Source organism: Chiloscyllium plagiosum, unplaced genomic scaffold, assembly GCF_037043375.1.
Source record: "Chiloscyllium plagiosum isolate Xiang-an unplaced genomic scaffold, Cpla_swu_hap1 HiC_scaffold_18, whole genome shotgun sequence".
Taxonomy (NCBI): Eukaryota; Metazoa; Chordata; class Chondrichthyes; order Orectolobiformes; family Hemiscylliidae; genus Chiloscyllium; species Chiloscyllium plagiosum.
This window is the reverse complement of record NW_028270156.1, coordinates 48769555-48789679: the sequence shown is the minus strand read 5'-3', so window position 1 is coordinate 48789679 and position 20125 is coordinate 48769555. Positions and strand designations below refer to the sequence as shown.

The 20125-nt window shown below is 40.7% G+C and overlaps 1 protein-coding gene across 1 annotated transcript in view; it reads right to left on the bottom strand.

Annotated features, from left to right (window-relative positions):
• Positions 1 to 1314: 1314 nt before the first annotated feature.
• otog (otogelin) overlaps positions 1315 to 20125 on the bottom strand; it is a 223796-nt gene continuing 204985 nt past the window's right edge. The window contains exons 48-56 of the mRNA XM_043706414.2: positions 18999 to 19097; positions 18867 to 18907; positions 18705 to 18780; positions 16993 to 17171; positions 15378 to 15482; positions 13444 to 13563; positions 11117 to 11162; positions 4262 to 4341; positions 1315 to 1624 (exon numbers count right to left, since the gene is read on the bottom strand). Coding sequence (XP_043562349.2) covers positions 1424 to 1624; positions 4262 to 4341; positions 11117 to 11162; positions 13444 to 13563; positions 15378 to 15482; positions 16993 to 17171; positions 18705 to 18780; positions 18867 to 18907; positions 18999 to 19097 — 947 coding nt within the window. The 3' untranslated portion in view covers positions 1315 to 1423. The remainder of the gene's footprint in view (positions 1625 to 4261; positions 4342 to 11116; positions 11163 to 13443; positions 13564 to 15377; positions 15483 to 16992; positions 17172 to 18704; positions 18781 to 18866; positions 18908 to 18998; positions 19098 to 20125) is intronic.

The window sequence follows — 20125 nt, the reverse complement described above, 5'->3', positions numbered from 1 at the left end:
AACATGAGTAAACTCAGGGCATTTCTCAGTGGCTAAAAGATTTCCAAACTGAATGCTTTTGAAGGAGATAGAGGGTTTTTTGCATTGGACCTCTATTATTTATTTCAGAGTGAAATTTTCAAAGTTGAGACATGCATGCATCCAGTACATTTTAAAAATAAGATTATATTGATCATAATTGTTTCTCCATTCATAAATAGCAGAATCAGCAGAGTTCATAGCTGTTAGAAAATAGCATAGTTGGTGTATAATTCCATAGCAACAAGCTATATATGATAAACTAATCTCTCATGTTTAATAGAATTAATTTGGGTTAAATTTCAGATACACACAAATACAAAAATTTACTTTGGCTTTATTTGTTTTAATGTTTAAATAAAGTGCAAAGAAATATACAACTGATTGTTCGGGTTTTGTATCCTCTATGTAACAGGCTATCCTCTATGTAACAGATAGATTTACTGAAAGCCTATTTTGATTATTTTTCTGCTAATTAATTGTTCTTGATCAAATTTAATTTATGTATAATTCTGACAAAATCATGAACATTAAAACATTTTGAGGCAAATATCACTGTAACTGCCCTAAACTTAGTACAAACCTATTGGAATAAAAATACAAAATTCCATATATTTTAATAAATGTATCGGTATTAAGAGAGTGGTGCTGGAAAGGCACAGCAGGTCAGACAGCATCCGAGCAGCAGGAGAATCAACGTTTCGGGCAAAAGCCCTTCATCAGGAATCTCCTGCTCCTCGGATGCTGCCTGACTTGCTGTGCTTTTCCAGCACCACACTCTCAACTCTAATCTCCAGCTTCTGCAGTCCTCACTTTCGCATAAAATGTATTGGTATGTCTAGGCAACAGTTCTGTACAAAACAGGATTCTTCTGATATAGATGCTCATGTTTCCATCTTTAGTTTAGAAAATGTTGTCGTTATAATATGTAAAAGTTTTTTTTAATCTAAAATATACTTGTGTGAAATTTGTGCTTGTTTAAGTGCCAGGGAATGGACCACTTTCCATTTTGACATTCACTGCCAATATTAAACTCCTCAAGGCAGGCAAACTCTTTTTAGTTTACTTGGAGAGAAACAAGCTTGTAAAGTCAGCAACAACTGGAGGAATGGTAACCTGTACAATTTAGGCTCCAAGTAGTTCGATTTCTTTGGCAAGTTTATGTGAATAAAAGACGTAGATTTGTTATGTGTGTGTAATTACTGAACTATTCCAGGCAGTTGAGAAGACTGGTGAAGACTGAAATAAAGAATCCATAGAAAATGAAAAATTAAAACAAAATAAAGATCAAGATGCTCAAGTACAGGCTGGGTTTACTGGAGTACACATAGTTTGCACAAAGTATCAATCTACAGATCATCGCACATATTTGTTGGAATTATAGTTATGCAGTTTCATTTAGTCTCTAGGACCACTGGCACGAACAGTCTGTTGGTTCTTGGATGGAGTAACTGACCCAAGTAGAGTTGCTGTTACAGTAAAGCTGCACTCTGCGTTTTTGTAGGCCAATTTCCCGACAGCATTTACAAAATCTAGTATGTGTGTTCATGCTATAATTGTAAATACTGGCGGAGGGGCATTTTCCATCACATGAGACTATGTTCACCTGGAAAACAGAGAAAAATTCTATTTTTAATCAATACAGAAAAATAATCTCTGGTAATTTATCCTCTCTTTCTAACTTGCTATTTTCTGAAAATGTCTATTTGTGTAGAACTATGGATCTATAGAATCAGCAATACTAATTCTTCAGCAAATATACATTATTCTTGTATCATTCTTGATGGTGTTTGCACACAGTCATGCTGTTTAACAATTAAATATTCCTGGGTAGGAAGTAAGAGTTTACTGACTCCATATTCACCCAAACCAGACTTATTTAGCCAGAATCATCAAAGTCAATCATTGTTACTTGCTGTTAATTAATCTTGACAAATGGCTTGCCTTATCTTAGTTCCCTTACCAGTTGAGCCACTAGAGTGCTACAGTTAACGTAGCACCATCATCACGGCAAAGCATCCTGTAAGATAACATTTCCAGGTTTGCAGTCCTACTGGAATATTTTCCTCCAGTACTGATGCCAGTGCCCATGAACTAATAGCAATCCAAAATATTAGAGCTATGCTTTTAACTCATTCATTTTTTTTTCTCCATGTCAGTTTGCCCTGAGCTAAGGTAGCAAACTGAGATTCTGTATTTTAATTTAGCTCCTAACGATTCAGGTTCTTTCAGCAAAAGCACACTTCTATTGATGTGCTGGTACCAATGTAGACAATGACAATTGGATCCCTGCCCTTCCACTTCAAGTTCCTCTCCAACCCTCAGGACATCCCCAGCACCGGGCAGGCAATATATGGCTGTAAAAAGGAGTGTTTGTAGCCTCAATTATATTGTCCCCAGGAATAGATCACCTATTTCCTCCCCTGCGTGAAATATCCAGATACCATGGTGCCATGGTCACTTTTCTCATCATCCCTGCCATCTCCATTTCTATCTACACAGCTTAAAAGAACCTCTTAACTTTTGGAAAATTGCAGGGGTTAAGGCTCTTTGAATACCCCTGGGCCCCTGTACCAGCCATGGCTGTAGACATACTTTCCTATCCCTGAACTCAGACCAAATTTGAATGATCTAAACAGAGGGGAGTGACTATGCCTTGGAGCAAATCTTCCAGGTAGCTTTGCCCATCCCTGACATGGTGCAATTTTTTTAGAGCTTCAAATATTTATTACAGATGTGTTCACTCTGGATCACCTTGGTCTTCAGTGGCTCCCACAATCTGTGGCAACAACACATCACCTGACCTGCTATCACTTGCAAGGTGGCTCAGTGGTTAGCACTGCTGCCTCACAGCACTATGGTCCCAGGTTCTATTCCAACTTCAGGTGACTGTCTGTGTGGAGTTTGCACCTTCTTCCCGTGTCTGTGTGGGTTTCCTCCGGGTGCTCCGGTTTCCTCCCATAGTCCAAAGATGTGCAGGTTAGGTGAATTGGCCATGCTAAATTGCCCATAGTGTTAGATGCATTAGTCAAAGGGAAAAAGGGTTTGGGTTATTCTCCGGAGGGTCAGTGTGGACTTGTTGGGCTGAAGGGCCTGTTTCCACACTGTAGGGAATCTAATCTAATCTCATCACTTGCGTATTTTATGACTGTTGTGTTTCAGTTTTGATTATGGACATTAAAGGTGCCCACCCATAGTACGTTCTGTACTCTTATCATCCTCAGTGATTCCCAGTGAAATTGGTGTTCAATATGAAGTGTGCTGATTCATCAACTGAGGGAAAGGGGAAGGCATGTTATGTGGTAACCAGTAGGAGATTTCCATGACTATGTTTATCTTAATGCCAAGAAACCTTATAGGCTTTTAACATTGCAACATTGAGTACTTTCAGGGCAATCTCCTCCTGGAGTATAAACTACAGTTCTGCCAACTTAGCTGAGTCTGTCTTGCCAGTGGGACAAAATATACCCAGGATGGTGAGGGTAGAGTCTGGGAGGTAGCCACACTTCTTCAGTTTTACCTCACAGGCAATATTAGGCTGTTGCTTGACAAGTCTGTGGGAGAGCTTCCCAGAGTTTGGAACAAGATCCCAGCTGTTAGTATGGAAGGCTTTGCAGGGTCAGCAGAAGTGGACATATCACAGTCAACAGCTATGTTGATGCTGGGTGACCCCTCTACTTAAGAGTCAAGCACATTGCTGTGTAAGCCAGATGAGTTAAAGACAGCAGATTTCCTTCCCTAAAATAGTTAATCATAGGTATTTACACTAATGACCACCATTAAACTAGTTTTCAAATTCAAGATTTTAACAATTGAATTCAAATTCCATCCTTTGCCATGCTGGGATTTGAACAACTGCTCCCAGAATTAGCTGAGCCACTGGATTATTGGTCTCGTGACATTACCACTGTGCCTCTTCATTCTTTCAATTTAATAATAAATTTATCATGTTACTTTTGAATGGTAAACAATCGTTGTGCCTCCGCGAGTGTTGTTTGTTTCAAGATTATGGACAATTAATGCACAAAAGGAATTCTCCGTACTTTGTTTTCCAGAACATCAATGCACATATTTATGTTTTGAAACTGTACAGATTATCCCAAACTTCAACAGAGTCCCACAATACCCATCATTTGAAAGTATATCTTAAAGTATAGTGTAAAGTTAAAATAATATTTAGTGGGAAGGAAAATGTAAATCATGTGAAAGAAGCAGACTTCCTATCATTTCATTTGTTACTTACAGGTCTATTACTTCTGCAGTCATTCTTTCGTATGGTCATTCGCACAACCACCTTCTGACATGATTTCACATCTTCTTTACCTGCACAAAATCATTAAGACAAAAAATATTCAGTGTATCCATTTCAAAACCTCCCAACTTCAGGTGAATAGACCTCAATTATAAAAGATCTAATATTTTTAACAATTCCTTTTGTTGAAACATTAAACTATTTTAAAGGGTGCCTTATTACTTTCTTTCAAACCATTCAGTGCAGCATTATAAACCCGTTGACGAGGCTATCCTTTCTATTACACTATGTATAATACCAATTACTTTATTCATTTTTGACAACACAGGGCTGGCTCAAAAGATGAGATGAGCCAACCTCCATTTGGCCTGAATGTGTCAAGCTAATTTTAAAGCTGCTGAGTCAGTAATTTGCTCAAGGCAAGATTTTTGCCCCTTATCTGAAGTCCCACCCTGGAGATCTGTCAGCAGTTCTCGAGCCTCTGTATAGAAACATAGTAACGTAAAATAATCGGAGCAGGAGTAGGACATTGAGTACATAGAGTCTACTCCACTATTCAACATGATCATGGTTGATCCTCCAGCTCAACACCATGTTCACTCTGTCTGTCCACATCCACCAGTCTGAAATAAGGTTGCACTGGTTCTCCAATGGGTGATCTCCCCTAAACTGAATTAGAGTGGTGCTGGAAAAGCACAGCAGGTCAGGCAGCATCCAAGGAGCAGAAAAATTGATGTTTCGGGCAAAAACCCTTAATCAGGAATAGAGGCAGGAAGCCTGCAGGGTGGAGAGGTAAATGAGAGGGGGTGGGAGTGGGAAGAATATAGTACAATAGGTGAATGGGGGTGGGGATGGAGGTGATAAACAATAGACAATAGGTGGAGGAGTAGGCCATTCTGTCCTTCGGGCCTGCACCAACATTCAATATGATCATGGCTGATCATCCTTAATCAGTGTCCTGTTCCTGCCTTATCTCCATAACCCTTGATTCCACTAGCCTTGAGAGCTCTATCCAACTCTTTCTTAAATGAATCCAGAGACTGGGCCTCCACTGTCCTCTGGGGCAGAGCATTCCACACAGCCACCACTCTCTGGGTGAAGAAGTTTCTCCTCATCTCTGTCCTAAATGGTCTACCCAGTATTTTTAAGCTGTGTCCTCTGGTTCGGCACTCACCCATCAGTGGAAACATGTTTCCTGCCTCCAGAGTGTCCAATCCTTTAATAATCTTATATGTCTCAATCAGATCCCCTCTCAGTCTTCTAAACTCAATGGTATACAAGGAGAAAGTGAGGACTGCAGATGCTGGAGATCAGAGCTTAAAAATGTGTTGCTGTCAGGCAGCATCAAAGGAACAGGAGAATCGACATTTCGGGCATAAGTTTCAGGAAGTTTCCTGAAGAAGGGCTTATGCCCAAAACGTCAATTCTCCTGTTCCCTCAAGGGTATACAAGCCCAGTCACTCCAGTCTTTCAGTGTAAGGTAGTCCCGCCATTGCAGGAATTGGCCTCGTGAACCTACGCTGCACTCCCTCAATAGCCAGAATGTCTTTCCTCAAATTTGGAGACTAGAACTGCACACAATACTCCAGGTGTGGTCTCACGAGGGCCCTGTACAACTGCAGAAGAACCTCTTTGCTTCTATACTCAATCCCTCTTGTTATGAAGGACAGCATGCTATTAGCCTTCTTCACTACCTGCTGTACCTGCATGCTTACCTTCATTGACTGGTGTACAAGAACACCCAGATCTCTTTGTACTGCCCCTTTACCTAAATTGATTCCATTTAAGTAGTAATCTGCCTTCCTGTTCTTGCCACCAAAGTGGATAACCATACATTTATCCACATTAAACTGCATCTGCCATGCATCTGACCACTCACCTAACCTGTCCAGGTCACCCTCTAATCTCCTAACATCCTCCTCACATTGCACCCTGCCACCCAGCTGAGTATCATCAGCAAATTTGCTAATGTTATTACTATTACCATCTTCTATATCATTAAAATATATTGTAAAAAGCTGTGGTCCCAGCACTGATCCCTGCGGTACCCCACTGGTCACTGCCTGCCATTCCGAAATGGAGCTGTTTATCACTACTCTTTGTTTCCTGTCAGCCAACCAACTTTCAATCCAGGTTAGTACTTTGCTCCCAATACCATGCGCCCTAATTTTGCTCACTAACCTCCTATGTGGGACTCTATCAAAAGCTTTCTGAAAGTCCAGGTACACTACATCTACTGGATCTCCCTCATCCACCTTCAGAGTTACATCCTCAAAAAATTCAAGCATTAGTCAAGCATGATTTCCCCTTCATAAATCCATGCTGACTCTGACCAATCCTGTGGAGGGGAAAGTGAGGACTGCAGATGCTGGAGATCAGAGCTGAAATTGTGTTGCTGGAAAAGCACAGGAGGTCAGGCAGCATCCAAGGAGCAGGATAATCGACATTTTGGGCATGAGCCCTTCTTCAGGAATGAGGAAAGTGTGCCCAGCAGGCTAAGATAAAAGGTAGGGAGGAGGGACTTGGGGGAGGGGCGTTGGAAATGCGATAGGTGGAAGGAGATCAAGGTGAGGGTGATAGGCCAGAGTAGGGGTGGGGGTGGAGAGGTCAGGAAGAAGATTGCAGGTTAGCAAGGCGGTGCTGAGTTTGAGGGATTTGACTGAGACAAGGTGGGGGGAGGGGAAATGAGGAAACTGGAGAAATCTGAGTTCATCCCTTGTGGTTGGAGGGTTCCTAGGCGGAAGATGAGGCACTCTTCCTCAAACCGTCGTGTTGTTATGGTCTGGCAATGGAGGAGTCCAAGGACCTGCATGTCCTTGGTGGTGTGGGAGGGGGAGTTGAAGTGTTGAGCCACGGGGTGGTTGGGTTGGTTGGTCCGGGTGTCCCAGAGGTGTTCTCTGAACCATTCCGCAAGTAGGCGGCCTGTCTCCCCAATATAGAGGAGGCCACATCGGGTGCAGAGGATGCAATAAATGATGTGTGTGGAGGTGCAGGTGAATTTGTGGCGGATATGGAAGGATCCCTTGGGGCCTTGGAGGGAGGTAAGGGGGGAGGTGTGGGCGCAAGTTTTGCATTTCTTGCGGTTGCAGGGGAAGGTGCCGGGAGTGGAGGTTGGGTTGGTGGTAGGTGTGGACCTGACGAGGGAGTCACGGAGGGAGTGGTCTTTTCAGAATGCTGATGGGGGAAGGGAGGGAAATATATCCCTGGTGGTGGGGTCCGTTTGGAGGTGGCAGAAATGACGACGGATGATACGCTGTATATGGAGGTTGGTGGGATGGTAGGTGAAGACCAGTGGGGTTCTGTCCTGGTGGCGATTGGAGGGGCGGGGCTCAAGGGCAGAGGAGTGGGAAGTGGAGAAGATGCGGTGGAGGGCATCGTCGATAACGTCTGGGGGGAAATTGTGGTCTTTGAAGACCACATCTGGGTTGTACGGTATTGGAACTGGTCCTCCTGGGAGCAGATGCGGCGGAGACAAAGGAATTGGGAATATGGGATGGCGTTTTTACAGGGGGCAGGGTGGGAGGAGGTGTAGTCTAGGTAGCTGTGGGAGTCGGTCAGTTTATGGTAAATGTCTGTGTTGATTCGGTCGCCTGAGATAGAAATGGAAAGGTCTAGGAAGGGGAGGGAGGAGTCTGAGACGGTCCAGGTGAATTTGAGGTCGGGGTGGAAGGTGTTGGTAAAGTGGATGAACTGTTCAACCTCCTCGTGGGAGCACGAGGCAGCGCCGATACAGTCATTGATGTAGCGGAGGAAAAGGTGGGGGGTGGTGCCAGTGTAGCTGCAGAAGATGGACTGTTCCACATATCCTACAAAGAGGCAGGCATAGCTGGTGCCAATGCGGGTGCCCATGGCTACTCCTTTGGTTTGGAGGAAGTGGGAGGATTGGAAAGAGAAGTTGTTCAGGGTGAGGACCAGTTCAGTCAGTCGAAGGAGGGTGGCAGTGAAAGGGTACTGGTTGGTACGGCAGGAAAGGAAAAAGCAGAGGGCTTTGAGTCCTTCGTGATGGGGGATGGAGGTGTACAGGGACTGGATATCCATGGTGAAGATAAGGCGTTGGGGACCGAGGAAGCAAAAATCATGGAGGAGGTGGAGGGCATGGGTAGTGTCCCGAACATCAGTGGGGAGTTCTTGGACTAAGGGGGACAGGACCGTGTTGAGATATGCAGAGATGAGTTCGGTGGGGCAGGAGCAGGCTGAGACAATGGGTCGGCCGGGGCAGTCAGGTTTGTGGATTTTGGGCAGGAAGTAGAAACGGGCAGTGCGGGGTTGTGGGACTATGAGGTTGGAGGCGGTGGATGGCAGAACCAGTGCAACCTTATTTCAGACTGGTGGATGTGGACAGACAGAGTGAACATGGTGGTGAGATGGAGGATCAACCATGATCATGTTGAATAGTGGAGTAGACTCGATGTACTGAATGTCCTACTCCTGCTCCTATTATTTTACGTTACTATGTTTCTATGCAGAGGCTAGAGAACTGCTGACAGATCTCCAGGGTGGGACTTCAGATAGGGGGCAAAAGTCAGCTCTGACCAATCCTGTTGCTACTATCCAGATGTGTCGTAATTTCATCCTTTATAATAGACTCCAGCACCTTTCCCACCATTGAGGTCAGACTAACTGGTCTATAATTTCCTGCTTTCTCTCTCCCACCTTTCTTAAAAAGTGGTATAACATTAGCCATCCTCCAATCCGCAGGAACTGATCCCGAATCTATCGAACTCTGGAAAATAATCACCAACGCATCCACGATTTCTCGAGCCACCTCCTTCAGTACCCTGGGATGTAGACCATCAGACCTTGGGGACTTATCAACCTTCAGACCTAACAGTCTCTCCAACACCAATTCCTGGCAAATATAAATTCCCTTCAGTTCAGGTCCTTCAGCCACTGTTACCTTAGGGAGATTGCTTGTGTCTTCCCCAGTGAACACAGATCTGAAGTACCAATTCAATTCTTCTGCCATTTCTTTGTTCCCCATAATATATTCCCCTGTTTCTGTCTTCAAGGGCCCAATTTTAGTCTTAACCAGTTTTTTGCCTTTCACATACCTAAAAAAGCTTTTACTATCCTCCTTTATATTTTTGGCCAGTTTACCTTCGTACCTCATTTTTTCTCTGCGTATTTCCTTCTTAGTAATCCTCTGTTGTTCTTTAAAAGCTTCCTAGTCCTCCATTTTCCCACTTATCTTTGCTATGTTATACTTTTTCTCTTTTTACTTTATATGTTTCTTAACTTCCTTCATCAGCCATGGCCACCCATGCCTCCTCCTAGGATCTTTCTTCCTTTTTGGAATGAACTAATCTTGCATCTTCTGCATTATACACAGAAATATCTGCCATTGTTCCTCCACTGTCATCCATGCTCAGGTATTGCACCATTGCAGAGGTCAGAGAGGAGGGTGGGGGAAAGTAGCAAAGAGTACAATGGGTGAATGGGGATGGGGATGAAGGTGATAGTTCAGAGAGGAGGGTCGAATGGATAGGTGGAAAGGAAGATAGGCAGGTAGGTCAGGTCATGGGGACGGTGCTAGCTGCAAGATTGGAACTGGGGTGAGATGGGGGGAGGGGAAATTAGGAAACTGGTGAATCCACATTGATGCCAGGGTTGAAGTGTTCTGAGGCAGAAGATGAGGTGTCCTTAGCAGAGTTGAAATGTTGGGCCACGGGGCAGTGGGGTTGATTGGTGCGGGTGTCCCGGAGATGTTCCTTAAAACGCTCTGCGAGAAGGCGTCCAGTCTCCTCAATGTAGAGGAGACCACTTCGGGAGCAACGAATACAATAAATGACATTGGTGGATGTGCAGGTAAAACTTTGATGGATGTGGAAGGCTCCTTGGGGGCCTTGGATGGAGGTGAGGGAGGAGGCGTGGATGCAGGTTTTGCAATTCCTGCGGTGGCAGGGGAGAGTGCTAGGAAGGGAGGGTGGGTTGTTGGGGGGTGTGGACCTTGACCAGGTAGTCACGGAGGGAACGGTCTTTGCGGAAGGCGGAAAGGGGTGGGGTCCATTTGGAGGTGGCGGAAATGTCGGCGGATGGTCTGGTTTATGCGAAGGTTGATAGGGTGGAAGGTGAGCACTAGGGGGGTTCTGTCCTTGTTACGGTTGGAGGGGTGGGGTTTGCGGGCGGAGGGGTGGGATGTGGACAAGATGCGTTGGAGGGTATCTTTAACCACGTGGGAAGGGAAATTGTGGTCTCTAAAGAAGGAGGCCATCTGGTGTGTTTTGTGGTGGAACTAGTCCTCCTGGGAGCAGATACGGTGGAGGTGGAGGAATTGGGAATACGGGATGGCATTTTTGCAGGAGGTAGGGTGGGAAGAGGTGTAGCTGTGGGATTCAGTGGGTTTGTAAAAAATGTCAGTGTCAAGTTGGTTGTCATTAATGGAGATGGAGAGGTCCAGGAAGAGGAGGGAGGTGTCAGAGATGATTCAGGTAAATTTAAGGTCGGGGTGGAATGTGTTGGTGAAGTTGATGAATTGCTGAACCTCCTCGCGGGAGCACCCTAAACGTCTGTTATACAACCCATGTATTATATTGAAACATTTCTTCGCAGTATGATGTCAATGGTCCATCTTTTGTGTCAGAGTAAGGATGTTTTCATAGTGGGTTATTATTATTTATCATCTTATTTTTTTTTTAAATTCTAACCTCAAACACACTGCAACCAGACAGTCAGCACCCCAGATGCAAACATTGATGTTAAAGCAGTTGTACCTTAAAATGGGATTGCTGAGAACACCAACAAGTTGCAGACACTGTTGACTTTTTCTTTACAGTAAAGGATGACTTTAAATTTGTTGCTGACCAGTGATTGACTCAAATCTGAAATACCAGTTAAATGCATACTCACAGCTTTTACAGCAACCATCCATGTAAACTATAACTGATCCTCCAGTCTGGAGAAGAAAAATGTCAGTTAAGATAATGAAAGCTGAATTGTGGACATTGAAATCAAATCCATATTTATCCACTGGGAGAAAGAATTCAAATGAATCCAAAAGATCTGTGAATCCCTGAAGTTTGATTCGATGAATTAAAAAAGCTACTGAATGTGAATTATTCAAAATAATGTCAGTATTATTAGAATGCACACAAACAAACTTATGTTTGAGATTTGTTACCAAACTTGAATGCTCAAGGTTTTATATCTGTGGACCACATAAAACCATATCACAAAGACATGATTATAATGTAAAATTTAAATTCACATGTCATGGATTTCCTATATATTAGTTGAGAGGATCGTTCAGAAAATGAGAGATAATTTTTAGCTTTATACATAAAAACAATGAAGACAAAACAAGGGAGGCATTCTACATCTTTACAAATTTCTGATGGGGTCTCCGCTGAAGGATTGTGTACAGTTCTGAGGACCACACTTTGAGGAAGGTATCAAGGCCTTATGTAAGGTGCTTTGGATTTTTTTCCCAAGGATGCTACCAGGGATGACAAAGTTCAGTTATGTGGAGAGATTTGCAAAGTTGAACTTCTTTTATTAAAGCACTGAAGGTGATGGGCAGATTTAATAGGTAAATTCAAAATAATGAGGCATTTTGATCATTCCTACCAAATTAGATTAGATTACTTACAGTGTGGAAACAGGCCCTTCGGCCCAACAAGTCCACACCGACCTGCCGAAGCATATTCCACCCAGACCCATACTCCTACATTTACCCCTTCAGCTAACACTACAGGCAATTTAGCATGGCCAATTCATCTAACCTGCACATTTTTGGATTGTGGGAGGAAACCGGAGCACCCGGAGAAAACCCACGCAGACATGGGGAGAATGTGCAAACTCCACACAGAGAGTCGCCTGAGGCAGGAGTTGAACCCGGGTCTCTGGCGCTGTGAGGCAGCATATTTCCTCTGACAAATATGAGTCAGGACATCAGAAGTCATTGATTTGAAATAGATGACAAAAGAACTTGCGAGGAAATGAAAAGTTTGCATGCTTACATGATCTTACTTAAGACCTGGAAATCACTACTTTAAAGGGTTATGGAATCAGATTCCATAGGCGCTTTAAAAATGCAATTTAACATATAATTAAGAGTCTTTTTAAAATTTGTTTACAGGACATGGGTATCAAAAGCTAGGCCATCCACCTTCCATTCCTAATTGTTAAATGATTGTTAAGAACCACCACACTTCTGTGGGTCTACAGTCACACGCAGAACAGTAAGGATGACAGATTTCCTTCCCTACAGGGCATTAATGAGTCAGATGTATTTATTTTTCCTGACAATTGACATGGCAATCATTAGACACTTAATTCCAGATTTTATTTAAATTCTACAGTCTGCCATGGTGGGTTTGAATCTGTGTTCCCAGAACATTACCTGAGTCTCTGGATTAACAGAAAAGTGAAAATAGCATTAGGCCTCCTTATCTTGAGGAAACATCGAGAGTGAGAGGCTAAAATTGGATAGCGTTTTCAAAGACCTATCACAATTGTGATGGTCTGAATGGTCTCATTTTATTCTGTAAAATTTTAAAATATTATTCTATGATTTTGGAAGTATTATAGAAACAGCATGCCCACATCATAAATCTTGAACCCATTAATTTCTGCTCTTTATTCATTTGGTTTCTAAATATGGTACATTATTTTATGGCCTTGAGGGATGTTAGGTGAGCATCCATCTCCATTTGAGATCTACCACTGCTAGATTCACTAATATCATGATGTGCAGGAATTACAGAAATTAAACTCACGTATGAATTTTTCTACTGATGTTTTAAACCAAGGTGTGCCAATGGGCCATTTCAACAAAACAGTTATTTAAATAACATGCAGTGGTGTTGATGTTTTATTAACATGCTGTGCCCTGAAGCAGAAAATAGCACACACACACCCCTTAACACATAATTAATAATCAATCTTTGCCAAGCCATATTAAGTCAAAGAAAATGACAAAGAAAGTATCACATCAAACAGCCATTCACCAAGGGTGATGTCAAGAAATTTTGTAACAATATAACAAGTCACAGAATTTTAAGACTTTGTTTTCATTTGCAATTTTGTCACTTATTTAAAAGGATAAATTAATCTAATTTGAAAGTATCCGAAAATGACGACTTCTTATCACAATGATGTGCTTCTTAGTGTGAAATAACCTATAATACATCCTCATTTAAACCATATAACAGCATGTTGATATGTAACACACTGACCTTTAAGCATGCAGATTCATTGAAAGGAGGACAGCTAATATTTGAGGTGATCAAGACAGGTCCCAAAATTGTGTCCATGCAGTTATGCTTGACACAGTTGGACATCCAAGATGTTCCTGGCTATTAGAAGAAAAATATTGAAATGGGATAAGACTTTTTAAAGTAAAAATTGCATACAACAACAGCTTAAACTTTCCTGTCACTGTGAAGATATTTTATCAGTAGCATTATATGAAAGGAAGAGAATATATCAGGATGCCATGAGAAATTTAGCTTATAAATATACAATTGGACTTTTTCTTTGGAGTTGACCAACTTTCATTTTTGGAATCATCTTAAGGCTTTTATACTCCAGGACAGCAAGCCACTAGTTCAGCTATATGAGAAAAGCATTCTCAATGTAAAACGTAGTTATTCCAATTTTAGGGTGGCTCAATGGTCAACACTGCTGCCTAATAGGGCCAGGGGCCAAAGTTTGATTTGATCCTTGGGCAACTGTCTGTGTGGTGTTTGCACATTCTCCCTGTGTCTGCATGGGTTTCCTCTGGTTGCTCTGGTTTCCTCCCATAGTCAAAAAATGTGAAGGGTAGGTGGATTGGCCATGCTAAATTGCCCGTAGTGTCCAGGGATGTGCTGGTGAGGTGGACTAGCCATGTGAAATGCATAGTTACTGGGATAGGGTTAGGCATGGTTACTGGGATAAGGTTGGGGGGGAGGGAGGGTAAGCTTTGGGTCTGAATGGGATGGTCTTCGGAGGGTCAGTGTGAACTTGATGGGCTGAATGGCCCACTTCCACACTGTAGGGATTATATGATTCTGTGAACTTCCTTTCAAAATATACATGAATTATCTCTTACTGTAATAGCAAATGGCATAAAATGGAACAAACTCTGGACAAACAACTTATTCCAAAAGAAAGTGTCCTTTAAAGTTAGAAAATAACTTAGTAATTTATAAAATTTAAACACAAATTATGCCAGTTGATGAACAAAATCAGTATCAGATCTTTATTTTTTAAAATCAGAGGCAGCGTCTTTTCTGATAACTCAGTAGTTGAGTGTATTCTAAGCAAAAGGCCTCAGATTTAATCCCTTGACTAGTGAGTTATGTGACCTTAATTTGTCAGAACTGAAGCACTGGAATTAACTTCAGCAATATTAGATAGGGAAGGGAAAATATGAAGGTGCAGATTGTTAGTACATTTCCGTGACTGGTCTCTGATACTTCAATGAATATAACCATTATTGATTTTGGGCCTCAATAAGATCTTGACAGGCTATTTGATATCTGAAAATACAAGCTCAACTCTGTCCTCACCTTGTATCTACACAGCTCATTTCCAGCAGAGATGGCTGGATGTAGGTACGCATGCAGAGACCAATTACAATGCTCCTACGGTCATTTCAGTCGAGATCAGTTAGATCAGTATGGCCAGGAACTGAACCGGAGATATTTTGGACAATTATCAAGTTGTTCCAAAACTGCAAACATTTTTAGTTTGATTTTATCATTCTCTATTAAAGCATCAAATTGCAGTTATACAAGAGTATGGAACATTAGATCATTTAAACTGCAATGTGTGTCGAAATGCACAAATTAACACTCAACTACCTGCATGGTGTATTTTTCAATCTCAGTCTTGTTGGAAGATACTTCAAAGTTCCCCAAAGTACATACATCAAACACCTGAATTAAATTGTGTTAAATCCAGTTTCTGGTCCTTTCCTGAAATTGGCTATTCTAGCACAACAGATAGTGAAAATTTGGTAATAAAAACAGAAAAATCTGTAAATATTTAGCAAAACAGCCAACATCTATGAAGACATAGAAGTCAATGTTTCAGGTCTTAAATCTTCCCAACATTGACAATCTTGTGTAAGGCTCTCAGATTAGAAATTTGTTTAATTTCAATCTTGTTTGCCTTCAATATTTACCTTGAGCATGGTAGTTGTTCTGTTCTCAAAGTTGGCCAGACAGGATACATTCTTGCATTGACCACAGCAAGTTGTCAGGTCAGAAGGAGGAATATAAACCTGGTTCTGTGAAGTTAGTTGTTAGCAGGTATTAACATGTATTTCATGTAATACGTTGATAAGTCACATTATATAAAATAACTTACTTTTAAATTGTATAAGCTTAACTACATTTATAAAATCAAAACATAAAAAACTCATGTAATCTGACTGAACAATTTTTACATTTGTATTTTCCCTATTGGTTTATATAGATAGCAACACCATTACTGGTTTATAGCAAGTTGCAGTAAGAAATATTGCTCTTCCTCTTCTTTCAACTTACTTTTCTTTCTTTACTGTTATTAATTACTAGTTCCTGGTTGAATGTATTCAACAAATATCTGGAAACTGTAGTATCTTTCCAAAATAATATATCTTTAATTGGAAGACAGATTCTGAATGTATTTATTTGAGCATGGGGCAGATAATGTAAGATGATCCTACCTTCACATAATGTACATAGATGTATAATTTCAGCACAACTAATAAATAGAAATCTACATAGATGCACTTGGTCATGATCCCACTTTAATCCCAGAGCATTAAGATTAATTGTAGTAGCCCTATTGCTATGCCACTTAACACAAACTTGCGACAAAATTAGGGATCAGAGTGAGTTTCACGAGGAGATGCATTGCGTCTTTAGCAAGTCAATAGAACTGAAGCTGACAATTACCAAAACATTTTCACATTTCTCTCTCCGCATTTTAAAATAGACAAGTTTCTACTGCAAAGTAAAATTCTGTAGGTGCTGAAAATCTGAAATAAAAACATAAAATGATGGAAATACTCAATAGCATCTGTGCGAAAAGGAGAAAAAAATTCAGGTCCACAGTGAAAAGTCACTGACCTGAATTGTTAACTTTATTATCTCTCTGTGGATGCTGTCCAAGTTGAGTATTTCTTGTGTTTTCTGTTTTCCTAATAGTGAGTTCTTACTCTTAATTTGTCTTACTTCCATTGTTACATGCCCTGTATTCTACCTGTCTATGGGAATTTTATCCAGATGACTTAGAAAAAAATCAGATGCTCCTCCTTCCAAAAATAATCATTTTATACAACCTAGTAGATAGATGCTCAAAGTCCAGGAATATGTAAATTACTAACATGCAAATTCTTTTTGCACTGCTTATGTCTTGTAAGTTAATCGTATAACTAGTACCAAGAAAAGTGGTCAATATTCATTACTTTTTCATAGAATTGAACAGACTTTTTTCTGAATTACACCCACAAATATAAGGAATACTGTTTTCAGTCACTAGTGTACACAGATCAGTTGATAACTTAGAAGAACAATATACTGCCACTAATTTAGTAGTTTATAATTTAAAGTACTGAATGAAATCCATCCTTCCACAAAGACTTTACTGGATCAGATGGAAAAATAAATGTTGGCTTAACAAAGAGCTTTTATGCTTTTAATGCAAACATGTACTACAGGTTTTTTTGTAGGCTTTCCAATAACTACTTTAACAACATCAACAAGTAATGAAACAAAGATAAATAGGACTGTAGCATAGCTATGTATTGTCACCATTTCACATCGAGCTGAGCAGTTGACCATTCTAACAAGGAGTTGGTAAAAGCCTGTGTTGTTGTCCAGATTATAGGTACAATGTGCAGCGTAGCACACTCCATCTGCTGTATGCTCCACAATAGTCTGTCCGGGGTGTAATATACCCCTTTCCCCAGCGACACAGACATGGTCATTTACTGTAACAAAGCAAACAAAAATAATGCCGCATTTTTAACCTTATTGTCTTTAATTTGAGAGCATGCACGATGTCGCAAAATATTCATAATATAGATTGCAGTGTTTTTTCTTATGTTCAGAAACTGCATGTTCATAAAGAAATCATGAGTTATGATTCATTTTAAGAAATGTACAATAGAAATGATCAATATAAGGTCTAGGAAAGAATTCCTTTCAAATTGCAAATAGGTCATTCTTTGGAAATGGCTTCCTTTGGAAGTATGTCCAAAATGGCATCGTATCTGTTTAATTGTTTTTGCGTAGAAGTGCATTCAATCACTGAAGTAGGGATGATTCTGACAAAAATTACATGGTGTTATACCAAGGCACTTCATTCTATAGCACTCAGAAATCCTTAGGAGTGAGCTGAAATCTTCAATACTTCACCAGATAGAGACAGTCAGAAGATAACATTCATGGAAAGTTCAGAAAAGTCAAAAAACTTAGTCACTCTTATTTGCTGTTCTGCATTTTAGTGACTGAACCAAGAACAGTAAAGAAAACTTAAGTCTTAACAATGGCCAAAGAATTAAAAAGGAACATTTTGTTCCATGCATGTCTTTTTTATACTTTACATTATCACTTCAGAATAACCTGGAGAGAGATTCAGCAGGAATATGATACATATTTGTTGAGAATTATGAAATAGTTCCTTAAATGTTCATTAACTATCCTGCTTCCGTCTATTTTCCTAATTCACTTTAATCAATCGTGTTCATACTGTTGTAATTGCCTTTCTGATTAACACACTATTTTCTGACCCTAGATATTTATTCCCAAACTGATTTCAAAATTATCTCATGTCATGATTACCTTTCCCAAGGGGATGATTCCATTTGTGCACTGTTTTTCACAATCTGAGAGATGTCCCCAAGTGCTTTACAAGCAGTGAAACAGTTTTAAAGGGTAATCTCTGTGGTGCAGGTAGTTTGGCAGCCAATGTGCATGGATCAAGCTTCCACAAACACCGAAATGCTAATGTCCAGATAATCTATTTTGCTGTTATTGATTAAGAGCAAGTATTGATTGGGCACAACACATAACTACTTGATCTTGTTCAAAATATATGTGCTCATTTATGTCTGTCTTAAAGAAAAGACAAGACCTTGGATTAACATCTCATCTGGAAGACAGCACTCATACAGCTGGACTAGAGCATCTGCACATACTTAGAATTTAAGACTCTGGAATAAACAACTTTGAGGTTCAGAGGCAGAAGTGCAACCAACTGAAATAAAGGTCAGCTCATACCAGGCACCTACCATCCGCTTCTTCTGCCTGCTATGGAACATTTCTTCATTTTTATAAGTATTATAAGAAGAAAAACCATCCATTAGCCAATTGCTAAATCTGCCCAATTGCTTCAATAGTTCACGATTTACTTGGAATAAAATGACATTTTTGTACTCTCACATAATTCTCAACAGTTTGGTGAAAAAGTGTTGCTTCCAATTAAACTAGGAATAACTGTACAATGAAATGATTGCACTTGCCACATTTGTAATCCAGACATCGACATGGATTGGCTGTGATATTTCCACGTTGCTGTTCTGTAACTAACACTTCTCCCTGCAAACCAAGTTACGGAATTATTATTTTTAAAACATCAGACAAAAGCAGCACATACAATTGAAAGATAGGAGTATGTTACTTACCAATTTGCACTGAGGTTTCAGAACTGAATCACAAGCACATTCTGAAAAAAACAATAATTATAAACAAGATACTTTAGTCATGGAATCTGGCAACTTGTTGAAATGTTTCCAAATTTAAAACTGTCATCTTACCACACGAATGAATTGGGCAACACTGATCTGGACTCCAAGCCTCAGATACTTTCATTCCTGAAGGACATTGAAACTTTGGACAACGATTGGTTTCGCAAACTAAAAAGAAACAGAACAGAAATCATTAGAAATTAAAAAGAAGAGCCCAGAAGATCATGAATTGAGCCAGGTTCTGGTTCAAGACAAGAATCATAGCATTATCGGGCTGAAGCTTTTTTTTTAAATTAAAGTCCAACTTACATCAAGCATTTGGAAGAGTTTGTTGTCCTGAGGTTTGAGAGCTCTCTTGCTCTATCTAACCTAAATCTCCTCATTAATTACCCATTGCCATTCCAGTGGATATCCAAACTTCCAGACCCTGCATATTTCAGCTCATTCGAAGGCTAGCTACCAACATCCAATCCCACCCCAAATCTTGATCACCTATCACCCTGTTCTCTTTGACTCACATTGACTGCTAACTTCATTCCATACCCTCTTGAAAATTCTCTTCCACATGCCTGCATACTTATCCTCTTGTCATTTGTTAACTGTGAAACCTCTTGCAGCTTTTAAACCACCCTTTCCATTCCTATGATTTTCACCTTGTAGCCACCCTGCTTTCACCCCACAAAGCCACTCCCCTGCACCACAGCTCCAAAATTGGCTGCTGTATCTTCAAGTGTCAAATCTGTTCTATCTGGAATTTCCTCTATACCTTCCTCTCATTCTCTTTTGCCCTCTCTTCCTTTCAAACTCTCCTTCAAAGTCTTTCTCTAAACCAAAACTTTTAACTGAGATTGTGAAAAGACTGTGTATTAGACGTAGGCATTGTAATTAAATGCAAGAGAGCTGAGAATAGCCTCTCCCAATTTATTGGACCATACGGATTGTGCCTATCCATGAGTCTGAGAAAACAACAAGCACATGAAACATTGAAAATGCGAGATATCTTTCTTTCTTCCCCCCACTGTTCAGTACCAGCTTTACTGACAGGCAACAAAAATAATCTCCAAAGGCCTCAGTCAATGATGGAGCTCCAACAGACTAAGTCATGAAAGTCACTCAGGGTGAAAGTGCAAGAACATTCTGACCAGGGCACCTTTGAGCTTAATGCTAGCACCATTACAAAAGAGGTGTTGTGATCT